Raw genomic sequence first — 21,724 nt, forward strand, 5'->3', positions numbered from 1 at the left:
AAAGGACTCTTTTCCTTATACAAATTAGCAGTGCTCTGCGGAGGCCCTATGAATTACGGTCGGTGGCGCTTCAGTCGAGCAGGACCGCGGCTCCACCTGGTGGGCACGACGCCGGCCCCTGAGGGCGCTGGGCCCGAGCGAGCTCGGCTGCCCCTGCTCCCAGCCATTGGCACGCTGAGGGGGGCCACAGCGCCATGCCCCGTCCCCTCCACAGCCCCGTCTGTGGGGTAGGAGTCTGCCCCATCCGCCACGGGCTCTCCTCCAGCGCTCCCCGCCCGGCCATGAGGGCGGGACTACAAGCCCCAGGGTGCCCCGGGCCGGGCGGGGCGGTGCTACGCGCAGCATGGCCGGGTTCGCCGACCTGAACGTGCCGCAGGGCCCGGACAAGAAGGGGCTGCAGAGCTTGCTGGAGGCTGCGGCTCGCCGTGAGTCCGAGAGCGGGGCAGCGGCCGGCCATGCGCCTGGCCGGGACGGAGGGGCTGGGGCAGGCGGCGGTGGGTGGAGGATGCCGGCCTCTCCCGGCTGCGCTGGGTTGGTGTTAGCAGCAGAAGTGTGAATCCTGGCAGAGCTGGGCTGGAGGGGAGCCGAAGGCACCGTGAGCAGGGCTTTCCTTGCCCTTGGGAGGCCGGGCAGTGTCTGCTGTGCCTGATGCATCTCTGTCCTGCAGGGATTTTAGGGCCTCCAGTTGCTCCACAGGCTCTGTAGGCAGCTTGTTCCTGAGTTATTGGTCTTGCTCGGTATGGTTTTTATAGTTTTTTCTTGTCTTGATGGCCATGGCCCCTTAAAGGTAGCCTTGCCCTTTATGTTAGTCTTGTATGTGTTCAAACGTGAGCATGTTTTTGCTCACAGTGTGTCTTCCAGTCTGCTGCTGTTGAAAAGTGCAATATTTCTCTTGCCAGCCTGTGTCTACAGCCATGCTTCCCCTGCCTCACGTTTGGCAGTTCCTAGGTCAGCCCTGCAATGGAGCAGGAGAAAATCTGGCTGAGGCGTCAGTGCCCCAGCACGGCTTGGGCTCCTGGTGCACAGCCTGTGTGTCTGCCCTAAGGGGGGCTGGTCCTGGCCAGGAGAGCAGCAGAACATAAGTAGCAGCAAGGTTTTTGTAAGCACAGCAGGAATCCCTGTCCTTAGTTTTCCCATTTTTTTGGCCTAAACCTGCAATCAGTTTCCTTACAGGCCTGTATTTTCACATTCCATTCATTCTCATTGCTCCTCCCCATACTCTGCTTGACCTGCAGTTTTCTGCAAGTGAAGTGACCAAGACTGAGGTCTTCTCAGTGCTGAGCACCGTGGAAAGATGGTGTTGTGTCCTGCAGTCTGTATCTATGCCTGTTGATCCAAGTTTATTTTTATTTTTTTTTCTGACTTGGGGGCTTATTTTCCACCTATAATTTCTTAAGACACTAGGTGTTAAGCAGCGATTTGGCTTTGTCAAATGTACAATCATTCTCTAATCGCTGCTGAATGAGAACTTTTCATCAGTTTGTCAACATTGTTTTGAATTCTAACTTTGCCTTCTAATATAACTGTAACTTTCATACCTTTGTGTTGTCTACAGTTTTAACATGTACCCTGAATGTTATTAACCATTTTACCTAAAGAAAGTCATTAATAGGACCAAGATAGGGCAAAATGTCTGGGAACCCCAGCTTGACAAGGAGTCATGAATATCTGCTGTTAATTTTCAACCAGTTTCTTACTGACCTTGCAGTAGCTTTGTCTAGAATGTGTTTTCCTAATGATACTTAGCCTCTCCAATTCACTTGCAAGCCTAGTGTAACACTTAACTGTTCATCTCCTGTATGTGCTTCAGTGCTGGCCATGCCAACAAACCATGCTCAAGCAATCATTTGTGTTCATAAAGCTCTGCCGTCGAGTGAGTGTAGTCACAACTGGGGTGTGTTAAAATAAATTCTTGTACTTTAAGACACTTCTTTGGTGAGTTAATCTTCAGGGGAAAAAAATCAACGTGAAAGGTAAATATGTACATAATTATTAATTTTGAGATATTTAAGTAATGAGCTTTTGACAGGTTTCTGTTTGGCTTTGTTTCCATTAGTTTACTGGACAAAACAGTCTTACAATGTTTTTGTTTTTTAGTGGGATATTCTGCAGTTGCTCTTAATCATGTCATCGATTTTAAAGAAAAGAAACAGGTAATTTCTGTTGGGTTAATTCATTCTTAGTGTTTTCTGCTGTTAAATCTAAATGCCCCTAAATACCTTTGTCTTTAAAATGCTTATTTAGATGTAAATACATGTTTTCATTTGTAACAGAAATTCCATTTTATAATTCAGTATTGTTGCCCTGGATTTAATTTTTAATATGATCCATGAACTGTCACTATTAAATAGTTTTGTTAGCATGGTAAACTTATTTTTAGAATTGGAACACAACTTTTGTTTACATTCTAAACAACCCATTATATTGTGAATAACTTTATTTTGTTCTCTCTTGAGGAAATTGCCAAGCCAGTATCTCCGTCAGAGTTGTTTCCATCTTTACCTATTGTACAAGTATGTTTAGTTACATTCTATCTATGAATTATTACTGAGTTATAATTTTTTTCTTGTGTTTATCTGTGAAATTCTGTGTATTACTTGTTAACTAAAAATGAGAAATTTGTCTGTTGCTTGATTCTTAAAACTCCCAACATTGGAAGAATAACGCTCACATTAGAGGAGGGTCTATTCTTTATTTTAGAAATGATTTTAAAAATGTGTGAATTTTGAATCATATTCTAGTAGAATATTCACAGTGAATACTCTTGAAATTTAGGCCTGAGTTTTGGCAATTTCTAGTTTTGATGCAACAAGATTCGGATAAAATGAACCAAGTCTGTATTTTGAATCACTGATGTACATTAATTCAGGAAATGCTTCTGCTTGCAGTTGTGGCCTGCATGGGGTACCATAGCAGTGGTAATAAAACATGCTCTGTTTTCTGCATGATATTCATTTTTTCTGTTGATCCCTTCCTCAGAGAAACACACTGTGTCAATTTTTAAGAAGGCCAGATATAATATCCAGCATTTCAATGTAAAACAACAAAACTAGGGAATTTTAACTACAGACTTTTAGAAAATTAGCATAGGCAAAAAATTGAGCAAGGCACCATTTTCTTTTTATAGTGGACAGGGTGAAAATCACCACAAATTTTTGCTTTGGAGCTTTTTAAGTCTTGAATTATTTTTCCTTCATAGGGGACATCTAAACAACTTAAAGTCTTAACCCGTCTGACACTTGTTGTTTCTGATCCTTCCCACTGTAATCTCTTGGTAAGTATATTCAGTATATCATTTTTCCCATTTTTATTTCATTCTCTCAATGAAAGAATGAAACTTTGGAAATTGTGCAGGGGAAAGCTTTATGGATTTCAGTACTGATTTCTCAGATTATATCTTTAGAAAATAAAGCATTCGTGAAGGAATGCAGACTTAAAAAACTGCATATGGTTCTGTTGGTCATTTGTCAATATGGGATAGCAGTTCCGTTCTTGGTTCTTTTCTTTGGCATTTCAATTTCTGTATGTACAGTAGAATACTGTGAGCAAGCCCCGTGTTTGTCTGTAGCACTGCATTATTGAAGGAAAAGCTGTGTGTAAATGCCTAGCTAGGTGGATGGGACAAGCCCCAAAATAACTTGAGATAATTGCTCACAGCAAGAGATCTACTGTATGATTAGATGATTATTGGCTTTGGTTTAGCACTTGAAAACGGAAAAGGCTTTTTGTCGTTGTTACTTTGGTCATAATCATTGTGCTTTGTTGTCTGCCAGAAGTCAAAGCAGTAATTGTTTCCTCCCTTTGCAGAGATCAACATCTTCAAATATAAGGTTATATGACATCATAGCAGTATTTCCAAAAACTGAGAAACTGTTCCATGTAAGTACATTCTGATTGTTAATGCCAGTCCTACAACAACTTATGGCACCTTGGACTGGTTTGAATGCATGCGTGGGGCTACTTAAACAATGTAGGCTCCCAGATCAGTGGACAGACTGAAAGGTTGGGAGAAGTTGCAGGAGGGTAACGGGTCTTGACATGACTGCCTGGCCAGTGGATTTCAATTCCTTTGCTCCATGGTTTCCTTTTTCTGTCTTACACTGAGAGTGAGGAGAGAAAACATCACTTATTTATTTATTTATTTGAATATTGTCAGCATTTAGTAAAATTATTTCTTGAACTGTTTAACTTTCCAGACCCTTGACAGATTCCCCCCAAAGCATTTGCTGTCTTCTGTTAGCACTAATTGTTTCTGATTTCTGAAATGCCAGGGAATGTGGGAGAATTTGAAAGGAGAACTGAAAAGGAGAACTGAAGTGGTATTCTGAGAGTTACCTTCTTTCTTTTAGTCTTTGGTCTTCTCTTGGAGGTTTTTCCAAATGAGTAGTTTATCTTTTTTTTTCTTTAACTTTTCTTTTTATTACTTCGTCTCATTATTTCTTGCTCTTCTTTTGATTTAAAACACAGCTAGTTCTGGTGTCATAGCATCTCAAGAACAGATAAAATAAAATTTCCCAAAGTAAGTATGGCTGATTAAGCATCCCAACCCTTGCTTCATTGCCAAACTGGGATTTTTGGTTTTGTTTTGAATGTTCAAGCTGAGTGAGAGAAGCTTCACTTCTTTGACTTCATGATATGTTTGTTACTTTACCTGCCAAAAAGTGCACTGAAGCTGTGCAGAAGTAGAACAGCCTTGGGGAAATACACAAAGGGCAGACTGTCATTTTCTCACCCAGGTTTTCTCCTGGCAGTTCAGAGAAAATTTCATACTGAAAACAGCCTCCACAACATTTGGGAGTTTTCAAAGGTGTTGCTATATCAGTGTTACTAAACAGATTCTGGGGTTTGTAGTTGTGGAAGTGCTCAGAGTGTGCCGGTGAGAAAAAATAAATCATGTGAGTCATTTTCAAAACCTTTGTTAGGACTTGTTTGTGACCTTAGCCCAAGACTGCTATTTTTTCACATTGGTTTACATTACTAGAAATGCAAATATTTTGCACAAGAAAAACATCACTCTATCACTTCTGTGATCTTAGAAAAGCAAGGTGTTGCAAGTGTGTTTGACTATGAATTGATTTGGTCCAATTCTGGTGTACTACTACAGGAGATGCTCACTGTGGCAAGCTGGTACCTAAATACCATTAGGTGCAGTAATTCTTCAGCTCTTAATAATGGCACCAAACGTCATATCATTTTATTTTTCCCATCCTGAATAGACTTCTCCCGTCAGAACAATTACTAGTTTTAAAACGCTGTCCAAAGCAGACTGATAATCAGCTCAGCTTGTGGGTTGATAGGTGTTAGTTATCTCAGTCTTTCTCATATCTTTAATTAAAAAAAAATCTAAAAATGTGGAACAGCAGGTGTGAGTGATTTGATTGAGCATCTGAAAACAGGTCAGCTTTTTGTCAAAATCTTTTTATTACAGAAAAATGAAAATGAAATTGTGACACAGCTGGCCTATTGCAAGCTCCTATGTTGTATCATTAATGCTGAAATGGTGGAGCTTGATAGGAAGGAAGCAGGATTGTCCACGAGCCCATCTTAATTTCTGTCATGATGGTAGTGCTCTTGAGCTGGGGAAGAAACCCAAGCATGTTTCTTTCAGACTGCATAAGGTAAAGACCTTCATCCTTACATGTTCAAATTCAGAACAGATTTGTATGTTTGTCTTTTGTTTAAAGCTTCAAGGTTTGTAAGTGTGAGTGGAGAGCTCTGTCAATTTTGTAGAGGTATCAGCCGGGAGCATCTGGAACATGGAGTCTCAATATATATGGCTCAATATATCCGGCTCTTACGGCTCGGATCTTTCACCGTTAAGGATAAAGCCTTATAGGGTGGGTCTTGCTCCATAAGTTATATTTTTTAACTGGCTGTTGATAACTTTGCGTTACCTCAAGAGCATCAGCTTTCTCACCAACAATTTGGCACTTAGATTCTTCTCCACAGAGCAGGATTGTTCATGTATTTGTGAGACATACGTGACCATTAGAGATGTGCTTTAATTTTAGCGTGGCCTAAAAATAGTCTGTGCCCTCTCGTCACAAGCAAAGGAAGCTTTCCAGTGACTGAGAGGGGCAGTGATGTGTACTGAAAGATGTGCTCAAATTCTACGAGTAATTTGTATCCTCAGGGGTGTGAGGAAGCTCTGTTTGCCAAGATAATTGTAGAATGTGCTTCTTTAAGGCTCTCAAAGAGGATTGTTTGGGGCTGAAACTGGAATGCCCACTCTGTGCCAGCGTTAAGGTCGGGCCTGTTGCTTTTCAAAAATGTTTTGTTCTAATGTTTCTGTTTTATTCACGTTAGTTCTGCCTGCTATTTGCAGGCAATTAGCAAATAACCAGTATCTAAAAAATCGTGCTTATTTAAGTCTGAGGATGTACCGCAAACCCAGGTTTCAAAGTTGATTTGTAAAAATGTTTGCTAAAGCAAACCTGGCTGTCTTCAGACTGAGCACTGACGAATTTATTTTTGGCTGTCAGCAGTTTCCCAGCAGATGGGGCTCTTGCCTGCAGCGTGGCCAGAAAGGCACTGGGCTGTGCAATTGCTACATGGTATTTTCTGCATGAAGTTTGTGCACTTCAGATCCTTTTAGCGGACTGGCTAACCTTAACCTGCCTCTGTGTGTGACTTGTCCAGAAGCCAAAGCTGGGCTGAACATTGGAGTGTTTGGAGAAATCTTTTTGCCAACTTTCCATGCTTTCGGGTATTCCTCTTTATGGGGAAGTATGACTCTTAATTTTGTTTTTCCTCGGTGGTGTTTTCTGATGTGTTCTTGTCACTGGAATCCTGTAGTTATCCTGGCACTTGGGTCACTCCCTTTCCCACTGTGCTTAATTTGCAAAATGGAAGAGAGTTTTCCAGTGTTTCTGGAGCTGATTAGGAAAGCTTGTTTTCTCATTGCATGGGGTGACTTGCCTGCTTCTGGTGTGTATTCTTGCTTTCCTTCATTTTTTGTCTTTCTCTCTTTTCTGAATTTCCTGTGGCCTCTTCTCTAGGACGTGAGTTCCTGTAAATCACCTCTGTCTAGATGGTAGTTTATACCCCACATAAGAAAATGATTAAATTTGGCTACAGAAAGGCTAAACTTGTATTTTAGACTAGCGTTTGTAGTAGATTTAACCATTGTCATGCGTAACAGAGTTGGTAAAGGTAGGGCATGCGGATAAAGGTTAGCTTGAATGGCCTAGTACAGACAGTTTAACATCAAAAACCGTGTGGTTGGCATGATCCTTGAATTGTCTGGATGTATGGTGCAGGTCTCTTATCTGGAAAGGAGTGCTATCAACAGCTAAGAAACATTCCTAAAGCTGGGCCTCTGCTCTCATCTCTGTCCAAATTTCATGTGAACAAACTGGTAAAAGGTGAGGTTGCAGAGCTGTAGCCAGCCCTGCATTAGAGCAGAGTGCAGCCACCCTGCAGCCCCATTGCTTTCATGCTGCTGCAAAGAGGGATGAATGGCTGGCACCTGGCCCAGGTGTATTTGGAGCAGTTGCTGGCAAGTTTCTGAACACAAAGTGTTCCCCTACACGTAGAAAATTCCTTTTGAACATCTTCAGCACACTTGATCTTCTTTGTTACAACATCACTTACAGGCATTAATCTGGTTCTGTGTAATAACCTTTACAGGGTAGGCATATATAATTCCAACAAGTCTTGCATGCAAGAGATTATATGTAAATGGAGGGCTCCCTTTTACGTCCCTTTTACGTCCACTTAATTTTCCCTGTGTGTCAGTGTGGACTTCCTCCACGCTTTCTTCATTCTTTCCCACTATTAATACAGAGTATAAATTGCAGTGTGATTTCAGAGCTAAGCTTTTAAACCATGACCTCAGCTGCCATCCTGAGCCTTTTCCAGAGACTGGGTTTTCAGAAGGGGTTGTATCTTTCCTGCCCAGCCTGGGAGGTGAGGCACTATGGATTGGATCCAGTACTGGTTATGTGGCAGCACCCATCACTGTCTAAAACTGCTTCTGTTTTAGTCTTTTCTTGGTTGTTGCCGTTAGAATCATAGAAGCATTTAGATTGGAAAAGACCTCTAAGATCAAGTCCAACCATTAACCTAGCACTGCTAAGTCTACAACTAAACCATGCCTCAAAGCACCACATCTACAGGTCTTCTAAATACCTCTAGGGATGGGGACTCAACTACTCCCCTGGGCAGCCTGTTCCAGTACTTCACAACCCTTTCAGTGAAGAAATTATTCCTAATATCCAACCTAAACCTCCCTTGATGCAACTTGAGGGTATTTCTTCTTGTCCTATCACTTGTTGCTTGGGAGAAGAGACTGATCCCCACCTTGCTACAACATCCCCTGTGCCTCCTTTTCTCTAGGCTAAATAACCCCAGTTCCCTTAGCTGGTCCTCATTGTTCTGTAGCTCTTTCACCAGCTTCGTTGCCCTTCTCTGGATACGCTATAGCACCTTGATGTCCTTCTTGTAGTGAGGGGCCCAGAGCTGAGCACAGTACTCAAGGTGTGGCCTTGCCAGAACCATGTTCAGGGGGACAATCACTTCCTCAGTCCTGCTGTCCATAATATTTCTGATACAAGCCAGGGTGCTGTAGGTCTTCTTGGCCATGTGAGCACACTGCTGGCTCATATTCAGCCAGCAATAATAAATATCTGTTAATAACAAATAGTAAAATATATCTAACTGCTACACTACAGTTAGAGAATGAGGGGCGAGGGGCAAAGGGCTGTTCCTAGGCTGATCCCTTTGTAAGCAGGGGTTGTCCTTCATTAGCTATGAGTTCTTTTGCCAAAAGCCAGCACTGCTTTTGCATGTCCTGTGTCGGATAAGAACAAAGCAGGAAGTCTTGCCTTTGTGTGGTTGTTATTTTATTGGAAAAGCAGTTCTGTAAGTGAGAGAAGGCTTGGGTTTGGGGCCTGAAATGCTCAAGCTTTATACCAGTAGTCCTGCTTTATTGTCGAATCTACAAGGCACAGCACTTCTTCATTTTAAAACTAAGCTCCCTATGGAGAGACATTTGTTGCATTAAGAAATTAAGGAGACTATCAGTGCACCTAATGTTGATTACTTGTTTTTCGACATATCTAATAATCTGTTCCTATTTCTTTGCTATAGATTGCTTGCACAACTCTAGACGTGGATCTTGTGTGCATAAATGTAACAGAAAAGCTGCCGTTCTACTTCCGAAGGCCCCCTGTGAATATGGTAAATTTACATCTAAATTGTTTTCTTGTTATTAAGTTCTGTATTTAATGTCAGCCTGAGTTGAATTCTCTGTAGTTTCCCTCCCACCATTCCCATCCAAGTGGTTCTTTTTATTTTCTCACATAATCTTTAGTATTGTTTTAGATGTCCTTCACTTCAAGGCTTCCACTGCGGTATTTAATACACAAGAATGTGTTTTTTCACTTCCTCCTTTTTGTCCTCCACTTATGGAGGCAGAAATGCTGTTTCCAAGGAATGGAAACAACCTTAAAGCTACTGCTATGCTAACCAGTGACATGTGGTGTGGTTGCTGACCAACCTACCTCCCAAACCAGAAATGATACAGCTGCATCAGCGTAGATAAACAGCCTGTGATTTAAATGAGAGGAGAACGTGAATGGCAGTGTTAATTTGGGAGAAGGATATTGCCTCAGTTATTTGGAGGATGACTCTATTGAATCCATATTTAGAGGAAAGTCTTGGCAAATAAACCAAATGTGGGATTGCTAAATACCTGCTGTGGGACACAAGTTAACTGTCAGCATATATCAAATATTTTGTTAATGCAGTTTTGCCTACTGTAAGTGGCTTGCCAGAAAACTTAATATGAACGTGCAGTTAGGTGAATTAGTTTTTTTCCTCTGAGTCGAGGTTTGTTCCACATGGGCATTCTTGGCTGGTGTAGTCCTTAGTGGTTTAAAATTTAAAGCTGTAATTGGCCAGAAATCCTACTTCTGTCTTCTAGAGAAGTTTTGACCTAGAATAAAAATAAACAATAAACTAGTTGAAACTGTCTGAAACAGAACAAAAGTAGCAGTTTGGAATTCACCACAGGCTGGGAATTTCAATATTCCACTTGGAACAAAAAAATGTTATGTGAGATGTTTGCAAATACCACCTAAAATTCTAGGAGCTGACCCAGATGAGGATCTGGGAGGCTCTTGAAGCCCCATATATGCTGATATTTTCCTTACAGGCTAATTCTCAGCATTGACACTCCTGACTTGAAGGCAGTCTGTCTGTCAGACTGGTTTTGTGAATCCTGGGGCAGTCAGTTTTGGTTGTTGTGATGCCAGACTGGCAGGCAGCTGGAGTGGTGGGGATGAGGTTAAAAGTCTGTTTACCTTGAAATTGGTGAATTGCCATCACCTCTTTTGATTTTGATAAATTCAGGCTTTTCTTCTTGTCTCCAGATGTTGGGCTAATAAAACATTTGTGTACATAGCTTCTCCTCTGCTTGCGTGCAGAGGTTATGCCTGGATTAATTCCATCTGTTTTCAATTGCTGGACTCTCTTACAGTATTAGCATTGCAGCATTTTCTAATAATATGAATGTAAAACACAGAGCAACATTTCAGGCGAAGGTATTATAGGCCAGTGAACTAGCTTTGAATGGTGTCTTTATCACTAACTCACTGTGTATCCTCCAAGAAGTTGCTTAAGCTTTCTCTGTGCTTGTGAAAACAGCAATACAAGGGTTTTGGTGAGGTAATTTGACAGACAGCAAAGGATTTTAAAGCAACTGAAAATGCACAAAGTATCGCTGTTTGGAAACTCCTGCTGCCCATTGTTTTTTAAAATTGTCACAAATACCACAGTATCCTGTGAGACAGGAGAGATGGAACCTCATTGCTGCTTTTATGCAAGGACAAATTCCTAGTTTGCAAGATGTGGTTACTCTGGGAAGCGGAGCTCTTCCTTAATACAGGCAGTGAGGCTGGAGCAGGATGGTCCTGAAAGTTTCCAGACTCGTTTATAATCAGCAGGGGTTACCTGCCTCCTTCTCTCTGCGACAGTGGAAAGCCAACTACAGTTAATAAGTAAATGGTATTTGTTTATTAAACCTCATTTTTCTGTCTTCCCAAAATTCAAGTACATGTAGTTAGGTCAGAGGTTGGACTCGATGACCTTGAGGTCTCTTCCAACCTAGAAAATTCTGTGATTCTGTGATATGTACCTGGTGTACAGTGAAACTTCCCCACCTCCCCCCCCTTCCACATTTCATTCAATGTTGTGTTCCTGCTGGAACAATTCCTCCTTCATTTTTTCATAACACAGTTAAAACTGAGAATAAGCTGCATCAATAATAGACAGTGGTTGTTAGATTGTTTTCCTTCTCTCCTTTTGATTTTTGATCACTGTCTTTCATGTGAAGGCAATAGATCGAGGCATTTACTTTGAACTTCTTTACACGCCTGCCATCAAAGACTCCACAATGAGAAGATACACAATTTCAAATGCGATCAGCCTGATGCAGATCTGCAAAGGAAAGGTAAGCTCTCAAAGTGAAAGCAAGCTAATTGATTCAGTTCAAATTCTTCTGGAGTTGTACAGACTAGAGCCATTTGAAATTAGTGTGATGCTGGGGTTTCTGAAGCTCTGAATCTTTGCCTGTTAATACAAGGACACAACTATTCTGGCTCCAGATACTTCCAGCCATGCACCACTGCACGCTTTCTTCTTAACTTGTCAGACTGCTGTGTTCTTTTTTTCAGAACAACCTATCTGTTAGCATGGTATGCAATACCCAGAACAAAAGGAAAAAAGTAGATCTAAGGTTTGCACTAGAGCTGAAATCCATGCATCTTTTTAAAATTCCCAATTTAAATTTCTGACTGACAAAAAGCTCTTTTTGAGAGTGTAAGTTGAATATGGGGAAAAAACTAAGAAGGGAGAAATCTTGTTTTGTTAAACTGTTAGGAAATCCCCTGTGTACAAAACAGAACCAACAGCTTGCTGGCTGTAAGCCAGGGCTTTGCTGCAGTCAGATCAACTGCATTCTTCCCTGCTACTGAAACCAAGGGAAGAAGTAATCCTTGCAGCTGAGATGCCTGTACTCCACTGCTTTCATACCTTACCTCCTCCCAGGCCACCAGACTAAGCTGCCTGCAGTGTGGCACCTCTCAGGCTATATGCTTTTAACAGAGAAGTATATCATGATACATATTCAAGTCAAAAGAGATTGTAGCACCCACCACCATTACTGGAAAAGGCCTCTGCTGTTCTTAGCTAGTCCAAAGAAGCCTTGCAGATCTAGTCTGAAAGGGGGTGTAGAGCTTGGAAGGCCAATTAACAGCAGATTCATCATTACTGTGGTTCCCCTTGGTGGCCTATTTTTGCAGGATAGTGGGGTAGGTCAAACACATGAATTCCCTCAGTGCTACAGAACATAGCAAGTACTCACATGGCCTTCCCTGAGAAGCCCAACTCTGGGAGTTAATCACACAGAATACTCATTTGGATGTAAGGTTCATACGCACAAAAAAACCTTTCCTGTAGGATTCCTTTTTGCCAGTGCTTCTCTTTCCTCTGTGCAGTTGAAGATGTTTCTCACGTGGCTGCTGATTTATATAGCACCAGCTGAGTTAGCATCACAGACAGAGCAAGTGAGGCAGCTGGACTGGGTACCTGTGACCTTTTTCTTCTGCAGCTGTCAATCTCGTACATCACTTGTACCTGGAAGGTAAACTGGCTAGAGATGGACACAACAATTTGTTGTTAGCCACTGGAAGAGCTAGGAATGGACTGCTAGTTCGTCTTCATTTTTTGCCTCTGGGCTCAGTACAGTGCAGGCCAGCAGAGGTGGTTATTAGCCCTTGTTGGCAGTTTGTCAGCTATATAAAGGCCGTTTTCTACTGAGATGTGGTAAGGCTGCTCCATAGGCTGCTTGTGTTGGTGTCTGTCACATCACTGTCACAGGCTGTAACCTACAGTTGCTGAGCTTGTAGCAACTTTTGGAACCTTTTGGTTTTCTTCTGTTGCATTAGGACAGAGGAATTTCCAGAGACTCACTGGTCAGGAAGTTGGCCTTCAGCAGAATATCTAGAACATGTTAAAATGCAGGGAATGAGGGAAGGATGCACAGCACTCCTTTACCTCCCACATTTTGGTAACTGAGTGTGGATGCTGCACCCAGAGCAGTGTGCAGAATAGCTGCTGTCTCCTTTACGTGACGAGGTAATGTCTCACCTCTGAGTTCTTCCCTGTAGCTCTTCCCGTGGATTTGCCTTTGCCTGCTTCTCTTTCATTCGCTACCAGTGCTTTTCTTGTCTGTTCCTGTCTCCTTCTCCCTTCTTACCCATCCACTAAATGCTGCCTTTGAATTGGCCATAGAATGTCTGCAATATGCAGCAGTGAGCCACAGTCCTGTAGGGGTGGGCTTAGGATGGCACAGCTGCTCTGCAAGCTCTACAGAGTCTGGAAGATGGGAATTGGTTGTTACAGCTCAGAGCAGCAGACTTAAATTTTCTCAGTGAACTCTTGCAGTCAGCACCACTGAAGCTCAAAAGCACCCTTGGGATCTGTAGTACAGTCATTTTAAAGGTGAACTATGCAGAAAAAAATGTCCTAGGCTGAGTGCTGTGAAGTCACTTTGATGTATGTATTACTTCTGCTTCTGACTTTCTGTATGCTCAGGCAGAGTTGTCTGTCCCATCCTTTCCTCTTTGGCACACGAGGAAACCTTGGGCATAGGGTGAGCAGTGCAACCATTTCCATGCAAACAGCTCTTCTATGGTTTGAGTTCCAGCTGTGCACAGAGCATTTCCTTCCACTGCTCTTTTTGCTGGGGAGGCAGCAGGACAAGCAGAGCAGTGCGGGGAAGGGATCAAAAGCCCCACCTTTGAACCGAAGGTGGTGCAATGTGTTGGTGGTGCTGACGTCAAAGAGGGAAATCTTTTGCTGCCTCAGTACCAATTCTCATTCCCACCCACTCAAGCAGGAATTCCCAAAGCTTTTTATTTGATATAAGAAAAGGTGCAAGGAATTTTTTTGCTGCTGCAGAGTTTCCACCTGTGCAAAACAGTCTTCCCCAGGGTGAGTATCCATGGAGGTTTAGCATTAGAAGAGAGCTGGCAGCTGAGCTGTGTATCTGCCAGCCCCCGAGCATCACATACCTGTTCTGTAGAAGACTTTAGGGAGAGAAGGGGGAAGGGCATCTTTTTGCTTGGTGATTTTCATGGGGGTGCAAGTGTTGAGGAAAGTCAGCGTATGGTATGAACGGGCTGCCATTGCCTGGCTGCAGACTGGTTTCTTCCGCCTGTGTGAACTTAAGGCCAACGTGAATGGGTTAGGTTGTATTGCAGCACAGAGAGTAGGCTGGAAGTGTGGGAGCATCGAACTGGCTAAAGCCACAATCGGTAAGCTGCTTATGGGGTATCCTGCAATTCTCTTCAAAGTCCATTTGTGTTGTATCTCAGGTTGAGTTGTGTCATTTGTGTGGCCATGCATGTCTTTCTCAATGTAATGCTCATCAGATGTCTTGTGCCCAACTGCTTTCAAGGGGCGGTGAAGACACATGGCTCCCTGTCTCTTTGAGATACTATAAATAAAGGGGGCACTTCATAACATAGTGTGTTCAACTGTCCATTTCTTCTTTACCCTTACAGTCCTCTATAAGAGGTACAGGTTCACATGTGCTTGCTCAACACCATCACTAAGTTTTATACTGCTTAGCCTATCCCTCTAAAAGGTTATTCAGCTTATTCAGCTCAGACCTCTGCGTGGGAGGTTTATAACTACAAGGGAGAGCTTCTCCCTGTGGCCTAGTAGGGGTTGGGGAGATTGTTAGGGTTTATTCATTTCCGCAAAATAATATCCATACCTGGCTAGAGTTCACTTCATCTGGGGGCATCAGACACTTTTGACAATTAATTGGGCTGTCAGCCTAAACTTAGCTAGTGCTCCTGAAGTCTTTGCTTGCAGATTTTCCATTTCTTGATACTGTCTGACAGATAAGCGTTTGTTCTCTTTTGTTTTTCAGAACATCGTTATATCTAGTGCAGCTGAAAGGGTAAGTCCTAGCTTTTTGTTGAAGTCGAAACAATTTGATGGTTTATCTGCAGCTGAAAACACAGTAGTTATTTAAAATTACATTTTTATATGTTTAATATATATATGATTGCCGTCTTTTATGTTTTTAATCAATATGTTTAACTAATAAATCATGCTTGTTTGTTTGTTTGTTTTTACTTTGTTTTTGCTGCTATGGTATTTTCCGTAACAGTTTTTTTTCCCAGATAGGAACTCTGTTTTCCAAAATAATAGTCTTTCCTTGATTTTTATAGTGCATCTTCAGCAGCTTGCAGTTATGTAGCATTTATTCTCACCTTCCTGACTTGACTGCTTCCCCAGATAGCCCTGTCCTGCATACTCGCGCTCTGCCAGCCTGTGTGAGAGAGCATGCACATATCCAACCTTCTTTGTTTTGTTCTAGCCTCTGGAACTACGAGGTCCTTACGATGTGGCAAATCTGTATCCTTTTTCCAAGTCTAAGACAGCCATTAATATTAACATGTGAAAGTTCAAATTGGTTTTGAAATTTTCCATCCTTTACACTCCTTGAACTTTACACAGTGATGCTTGTTGGTGACTAATTCAATGAATCAGGGCTCTGAGTGGGTGTGGAAGGAGCAACAGATCTTGGTCACGGAGTGGTGTGAATAGTCGCTGTAAACAGTAATGTCTGAGTACAGCTATAGGTACGTTTTGTGTTGTTATGCCTTGATATTTGTGTTGGGTGTAATTGGAGAAATTAATTAAAAACATAATCATAGTTTTGGGAATAAAAATCAATGGATGTAGACCGAACCAGTAATTACTACTACTGATCTCTAAGGTGCCAAATCTTTGACAGAGGAAGCTATAAAATCTTGTTTATGTCGAGAAAGCAAAAGTTCCTGTCTGAGAACTGGTTACTTTTGTTCTGAATATTTCAGCCCTTAGTTTCACACATACCCTTAAATAAGGGATTGTGTTCTTAATGGAGAGTATCTTTATTCCCTTTCTTTTAGGAATTCGGATGCATTCTTATTCCTCCCTGCCCCCAGGCATGTATCTGGACTGTCCCTCAAAGGGGAGGCCTGCGCTCTGAATCGTGAGAACCGTGTGGGAGGGTGTTCGGGCTGGAAGGATTTTACACATAACGTTTCCTTCCCCCTTGTAAAGAGCAGCGTGGCTCAACCCAAATTAACATACCTAATTTGGTGCCATCCTTATTCAAGGTGGCTGGGAATTTTTCAACATAATGCTTTGAATCAGACAATCCCCTTTCCCACAAAGCTGATTTTTTTCAAGGCGGTTGCTTTTTACTTGTTTAAACATATAAACACGTTCCTATGTTGACAGACGTTTTATTCCAAAATGACAGCTGCTTGTCCAGGAAAAAGCAACATTGACAGGAACCTTCCAGGAGGGCTCCTGGGGAACTGCAGGCAAGAGAATTGGGTGCCTCAGGTCTCTGCCTCTGGGTAACCGTATGCAAGATGTCACTTTGAGTTGCAGAGTTGCTAATTCCCAGTTATTGGTAGAGTATTCAAATCTGCCATACAGCCAGGCTTCCATGTTCTTTTTGTTCCTCTCTGTGCATTTTGATCCTGAACAAAGGTGGCAGAGGTTTGCTGTTTGGCCTGTCAGAAAGCGAAGCCAAGGCAGCTGTGTCTACCAACTGCAGAGCCACCATACTTCATGGAGGTAAGCAAAAAGCACGTGCAAGCTTGCTTAATACTGGATTTGTTAAGCTAAGCTCCTGTCAGTGCATGTTTTCCAGAGTCTGAGACTGTACAGAACAAGTCAGCTTGGGGTTTTACTTCCCTTGTTCAATGCATGAAAAGGAACTTGTGCAGCAAGGGTGTTTTGTCTTACCCTTGTTGCCACACTAGCAAATGAGTGGCTGAAATGGGAGTGCTGTCTGTACTGGAGTACTCTCTTAACCACATTAAGACTCATAAGATGTTTAGTCAAAACACAGATCTGCCTGCTGTGCTGTGTTGTGAAAATGCCACTTTTTTCAGAAGGGGTTGAATGCTGATCTCCATGATAGCAGCAGAAGCTATGTGACTGCTTTGAAACACATGCATCCAAATTTTCCTGTATTTACCTTCTTGCAGCATGACTAGAGAAGCAATTCGTGCAGTGTCCCTTTCACAGTGTTTCACTATGTGGTCTGTTTCTGACTCACTTTTCGTTGTGGACCACTTCAAACCTGAGGCCAAATCTGAAGTCTTGAGTGTTTCCTGCTTAGAAGGAAATGTTTCATATAGTGTACCATGGCTTGAAGTGTTTTGATGAAACAAAACTTCCATATGCTCTCACCAGAAGAAGTTCACGGTAGCTTTCTTCTTTTATACTTGATAATTTTAATACTAAGAAAGTAGAAATTTAACTTTTGGCACCCTGCAGGAATCAAAAAGTTTCTAGTTATATTATGTATCTCAGTGTCAGTGCAGCAAAGAAATGTCTCAGTTTGTGTTCCAGTCAATTTAGTCCCTTGCTTTGCAATGTGACCTTCATTCCTCCTTCTCTACCTTCCCTTTCACGTAGTTATTCATCGCTTCTTAATGTTTCTTGATCTTTTTCATAGAATCATTAAGGTTGGAAAAGACCTTCATATCATCTGGTCCAACCATTCTCCTACCACCAACATCACCCCTTAAACCATGTCCATAAGGAAAAGGTTGGACGTGGTGCTTAAACACCCTCAGGGACAGTGACTCCCCCACCTTCCTGGGCAACCCATTCCAATGCCTGTTGTTTATTCTGATAGCAGTTTAACTTTGTGACTGTGTAGCTATTAATATCTGCCTCTGCCAGGATCTGTTGGATAGGTAGGTTCAGGCATCTTAGTAACATGAGTTGCTCTAAATTGGAAGCACACAGTAGAATTTGGCTTGCATCTTGTTTCAGTAGAAGCAGAGCTTGAATGTGCTGTAATTCCCAGCAGATAGCTTTTATTCCCTCAAGAGTGTGTTTCTGTGAGCAGGATTGTCCAGCCTGCTACTCATCTACATAGTTAGTGACAGTGTGTTAGAATTTTTGTCAAGTGTACGTGGGATTTCTCAAAACCTTCATCTTTCTTTGAATTTTTTTTTTTTTTTTTTTTTTTTTTTTTTAAAAAAAAAAGTCACTTTGCTGTCCCCTAAAGAATACTAGACCAGAATAATTCAGCATATTTTTGGCAAAGTTCTTGCAGAGCCTCTGTGCTAACAAGAGTATCTGTAAGTAGTTTCATCTACTTCAAATCTTCAATTTTTGCAGGGAAGCCTCCCACTAGAAGTTTTGAAATTGGACTAGGCTCACTAGGTTGTTTAGCAAATATATGAGGAGTTTGAAAGTATGACATAGTAGCGTTTTATGGTAATGCTGAGGGTTCTGTAAATAAAATATTACTGAATACCATGAAGCCACTTATTGGTGTGTATACAGAAGCCTCTGCCCATGTAGCTGTGCCAGCATAGTCTGTTTAAGAATCCTGGGGTATGAGAATATGTTTGTTTATTCTATTTTTAAGAACGGTATGTTTTGCTCAGAAATACAGAAATACTTCTTGACTTGCGTTCAGGAATGCATTCTTCTGTGGCTATGGAACTGATGAAGCCTGGCTTGCTGTGGTTCTGCATGTGTACCCCCTCAGCTCCTGCAGACCTCAGTTTTCCTTTAGGCTTGCTGTAATTCTGCACCCACCCTCAGATTTCCTAGTGTATCCCCAGGTCCTGCCCGTGCAGGTTGCTTACCTGCTGTGTGTGCCAACTGGCTGGCTGTTAAACATGTTGAATTGCACTTTTGGGCACAGACACCTGAAGTGAGTATGTGTTAAATGCAGTAGAGTGATTTTACATGAGCTGCTACAGCTTCTGCTTGTATATTCCAGAAACCCGGAAGAGTGCCTGTGGGGTGGTGTACACAGTGAAGAAGCTCCGCAAGGTTGAGGAGGAAGAAACTGTGCCAGCCTCCAAAAAGGCTAAAACTCAAGCTTGAGAACTGAGCCAATTGACAACAGGAACCTCCATCCCGTCTTTACCCAGTACTAAATCTTCCCCCATGCTCCAGCCAGCTCAGTTCCTCACTTGGTAATTTATGTAGCCCAGAGAGCTATTCTTCTGGTGTAAAGTGCGGAAGGCTGTGGGAATGGGATTGCCATGAGTAGTTCACCACATCTGGAAGGTCATCCTCTTGTTGGGCTTCTGGCCAAGGTCAGGAGGGCATCTCTCCAACCTGTTCTAGGTTTCTTGGAGTCAGTAGAAACTTGACAGAACATTTCAAGCACGGAGAAACTTTCTATTGTGTAACTGTGCTCTTTTTTAATAAAAAATATTTTGAAGAACGCCTGCCTTTAAAGTCTAGCTCCTACAGTTTTCAGGTTTTGAAACATGTCTCTGTACTAAGCTGTGCAACTAAAAGTCAGTTTAACTTCTGTGGCCTGGGAGAATAATTGTGCAGTAAAAAATGATCTGCTTTCCTTTTTGTTTTGTGACCAATGACTATAAAGAAAGTTCCAGCATCTCTCACTTGGTAGGAGATACTTTAAATTTGTATTACAATAGTACTGAGTGATTTGACCTGTTGGACACACCTTCTACAGGCCATCCCTGTCCCAGAGCACATGAAACCCAACAGTAACATGAGACAGTTGCTGCAGATGGAAGGAAGAGCCCAAGGTGACATCGAACGTGTGCTCAGCATGGTATGCTGTAGTTGCAGTGTTTCAGCTGTCTCACCTAGGCCTGAGTGGTCTCCACATCACATAAATGTTACTGCATCATGTCCCTTTTTTCATGTCCTGGTCTGGCAGTGTTGCCTCAAAGAGTGTTCATTTTGCTGCCTCCTGCCTTTCTGTATCCCTTCCTGTTACTGCTTCAGTAAACCTAATCTGGCTGCCAAAAAAGCAGTCTGTGGTGGTTTTACCGTGCTGGGCAACTAGACCCCACAACCGCTCTCTCACTCCCCCTCCTTTAGATGAGGAGGGGGAGAAGTAAAGCAAAGAACAACTCACGGGTTGAGATAAGGATAATTTAATTAAAGGGAAATAATTATAATAATTAAATAAAGACTACCATGAACTAAACAATTTAACTAAGGGGAAGTAAAAGGGAAAAGGGGAAAAGGGAGGAAAACAAACAAACAAAATAAATGAAAGCTATATGGAAGTGCAGAGGAAAGAAATTACTCTCTACTTCCCACAAATGAGCGATGATTGACCGCGTCCTTGAAGCAAGGCCACAACGCACGCAGCCAGTGTTCGAGAGGAGGACCGACGTCTTCTCAACGAGAGCCCACCCCTCCCCTCTTCTTCCTGTTTCCACCTTTTATTGCTGAGTGTGACACCACATGGTATGGAATATCCCTTTGATTGGTTTAGGTCAGCTGCCCTAGTGATGTTTCTCTCCTCACTTTTTGCCCACCCACTAGGAGGGTTAGAGAAAGGCCCAATGCTGTGCCACTGCTGTTCTAGCTACAAGTACAGAGTACGGCACTGTATGGGCTGCTGCTGGGAAAGTTAACATTCCAGCCAGACCCAGTACACAGTCACAACAGATTTGTAATCCATGGAGCCTTTTCAGATCTCTTCCAACGTTTTTCTTTTGATTAAATCAATATATATAAAAAAAAAGTAAGATACTGTACTTAAGATACTCTTGAGCCAGCTTTACTCTGAATATTTCAATTCTCTATTTGTATCTGACAACTAGCTGAGAAGTGCAAGCCGTAGCATGTAAAATACTGCAGAAATCTTGCAGTGGATTATCTCTGAGCTCTCAGTAACTGGACTAAGCAGAATGAGAATGAAGTTCTCAGTAGTCTAACAGTTCCATCAAATGCTGACGGGAGTCACAACAGCTTGTGCTTCATTGAACAAATAATTAAATACTTTATCCTTTGTTTTTATTTTGCTCGTTGACTTTGTGATGTGAGTGTTTTATTACTGGTATTGAGATGTAATATATACACTGGTTTGTCATTTATGCACTTGCATCCAAAATGAAGCTCTAGCCAAACAAATAATCAGTGGAAATGTGCCTGGTAGTGCAACTTTCTGAGTTACACGTTACTGTACCTTGGTGAGGAAATAATCAGTCCTGAGCATGAGAGAAGTTATTTGGTGACTAGCATATGGAAGGAGGCTTTTGAACGATGAAGATCAAGTCTTGTTTGACTTCCTTAAAAAAAAAAGTAAATAGTCCCTGCATCTTTGCATGCATGTTTTTAAGTAGATATAGTGCTTTAGGAACTGATTGAAAATATGTTTTCCCCTCTGTTTCCTGGAGCATTGTTCTGTCCCCTCTGGTGACTGAACAATTGATCTGCTTATGAAGTTATGAAGATAAACAAAACGAGTCAGCCAGCACTGGTCATTTCTGTTTCCTGCAAGGTATGTTCCCAGTGTCTGGGTAATGGTGCAGAACAAGAAGTGAAGTAGTTGCTTGCAGAGAGGGACAGCAAGTGCAGACATGCCGTGGTTCTTATGGAAAAAATCATCTTCACAAATAAAGCCTACAGCTGGCAAAGTGACACTGACAAGTTACAGTGCTTGTGTGAGAGAAGTCTCATCTGTCTAAAGCTGCAGCTTCTGTCTAAGATAGCTGGTTGCAGATAGAATAGGCATTTCTTGTTATTCCTCTATGGGGTTTCTGTAAATTCACTCCATCTCTGAAATTGATGCTCCAGTGATAAATACTCATTGCTGCCCGCTCCTGACCACGCTTCATTGCCCAGGACTTTGTTTTGATCAGACTATAAAGTGTGATGGTTAGAAGCCAACTTCACCAGC

General features: G+C 42.2%; 1 protein-coding gene across 1 annotated transcript; it reads left to right on the forward strand.

Annotated features, from left to right (window-relative positions):
- The first annotated feature begins 337 nt into the window (after positions 1 to 337).
- Positions 338 to 19,824, forward strand: RPP30 (ribonuclease P/MRP subunit p30). Its single transcript, XM_032191731.1, has 11 exons — positions 338 to 425; positions 2,098 to 2,153; positions 2,457 to 2,513; positions 3,200 to 3,274; positions 3,808 to 3,879; positions 9,091 to 9,180; positions 11,336 to 11,452; positions 14,942 to 14,971; positions 15,395 to 15,432; positions 16,571 to 16,650; positions 18,827 to 19,824. Exons 1-11 carry the CDS (start codon positions 344 to 346, stop codon positions 18,931 to 18,933), a joined length of 804 nt encoding a protein of 267 aa, XP_032047622.1. The 5' UTR covers positions 338 to 343; the 3' UTR covers positions 18,934 to 19,824.
- Positions 19,825 to 21,724: the final 1,900 nt, after the last annotated feature.

The sequence above is a fragment of the Aythya fuligula genome, chromosome 7 (assembly GCF_009819795.1).
Source record: "Aythya fuligula isolate bAytFul2 chromosome 7, bAytFul2.pri, whole genome shotgun sequence".
Classification (NCBI taxonomy): domain Eukaryota; kingdom Metazoa; phylum Chordata; class Aves; order Anseriformes; family Anatidae; genus Aythya; species Aythya fuligula.

Bases quoted from the DNA above. Each gene is read 5' to 3' on its own strand.
- RPP30 (XM_032191731.1), top strand. From the start codon at position 344: ATGGCCGGGTTCGCCGACCTGAACGTGCCGCAGGGCCCGGACAAGAAG. The intron at 9,181-11,335 runs GTAAATTTACAT...TTTCATGTGAAG, and splicing joins GAAGGCCCCCTGTGAATATG to GCAATAGATCGAGGCATTTA. The intron at 14,972-15,394 runs GTAAGTCCTAGC...GTTTTGTTCTAG, and splicing joins TATCTAGTGCAGCTGAAAGG to CCTCTGGAACTACGAGGTCC.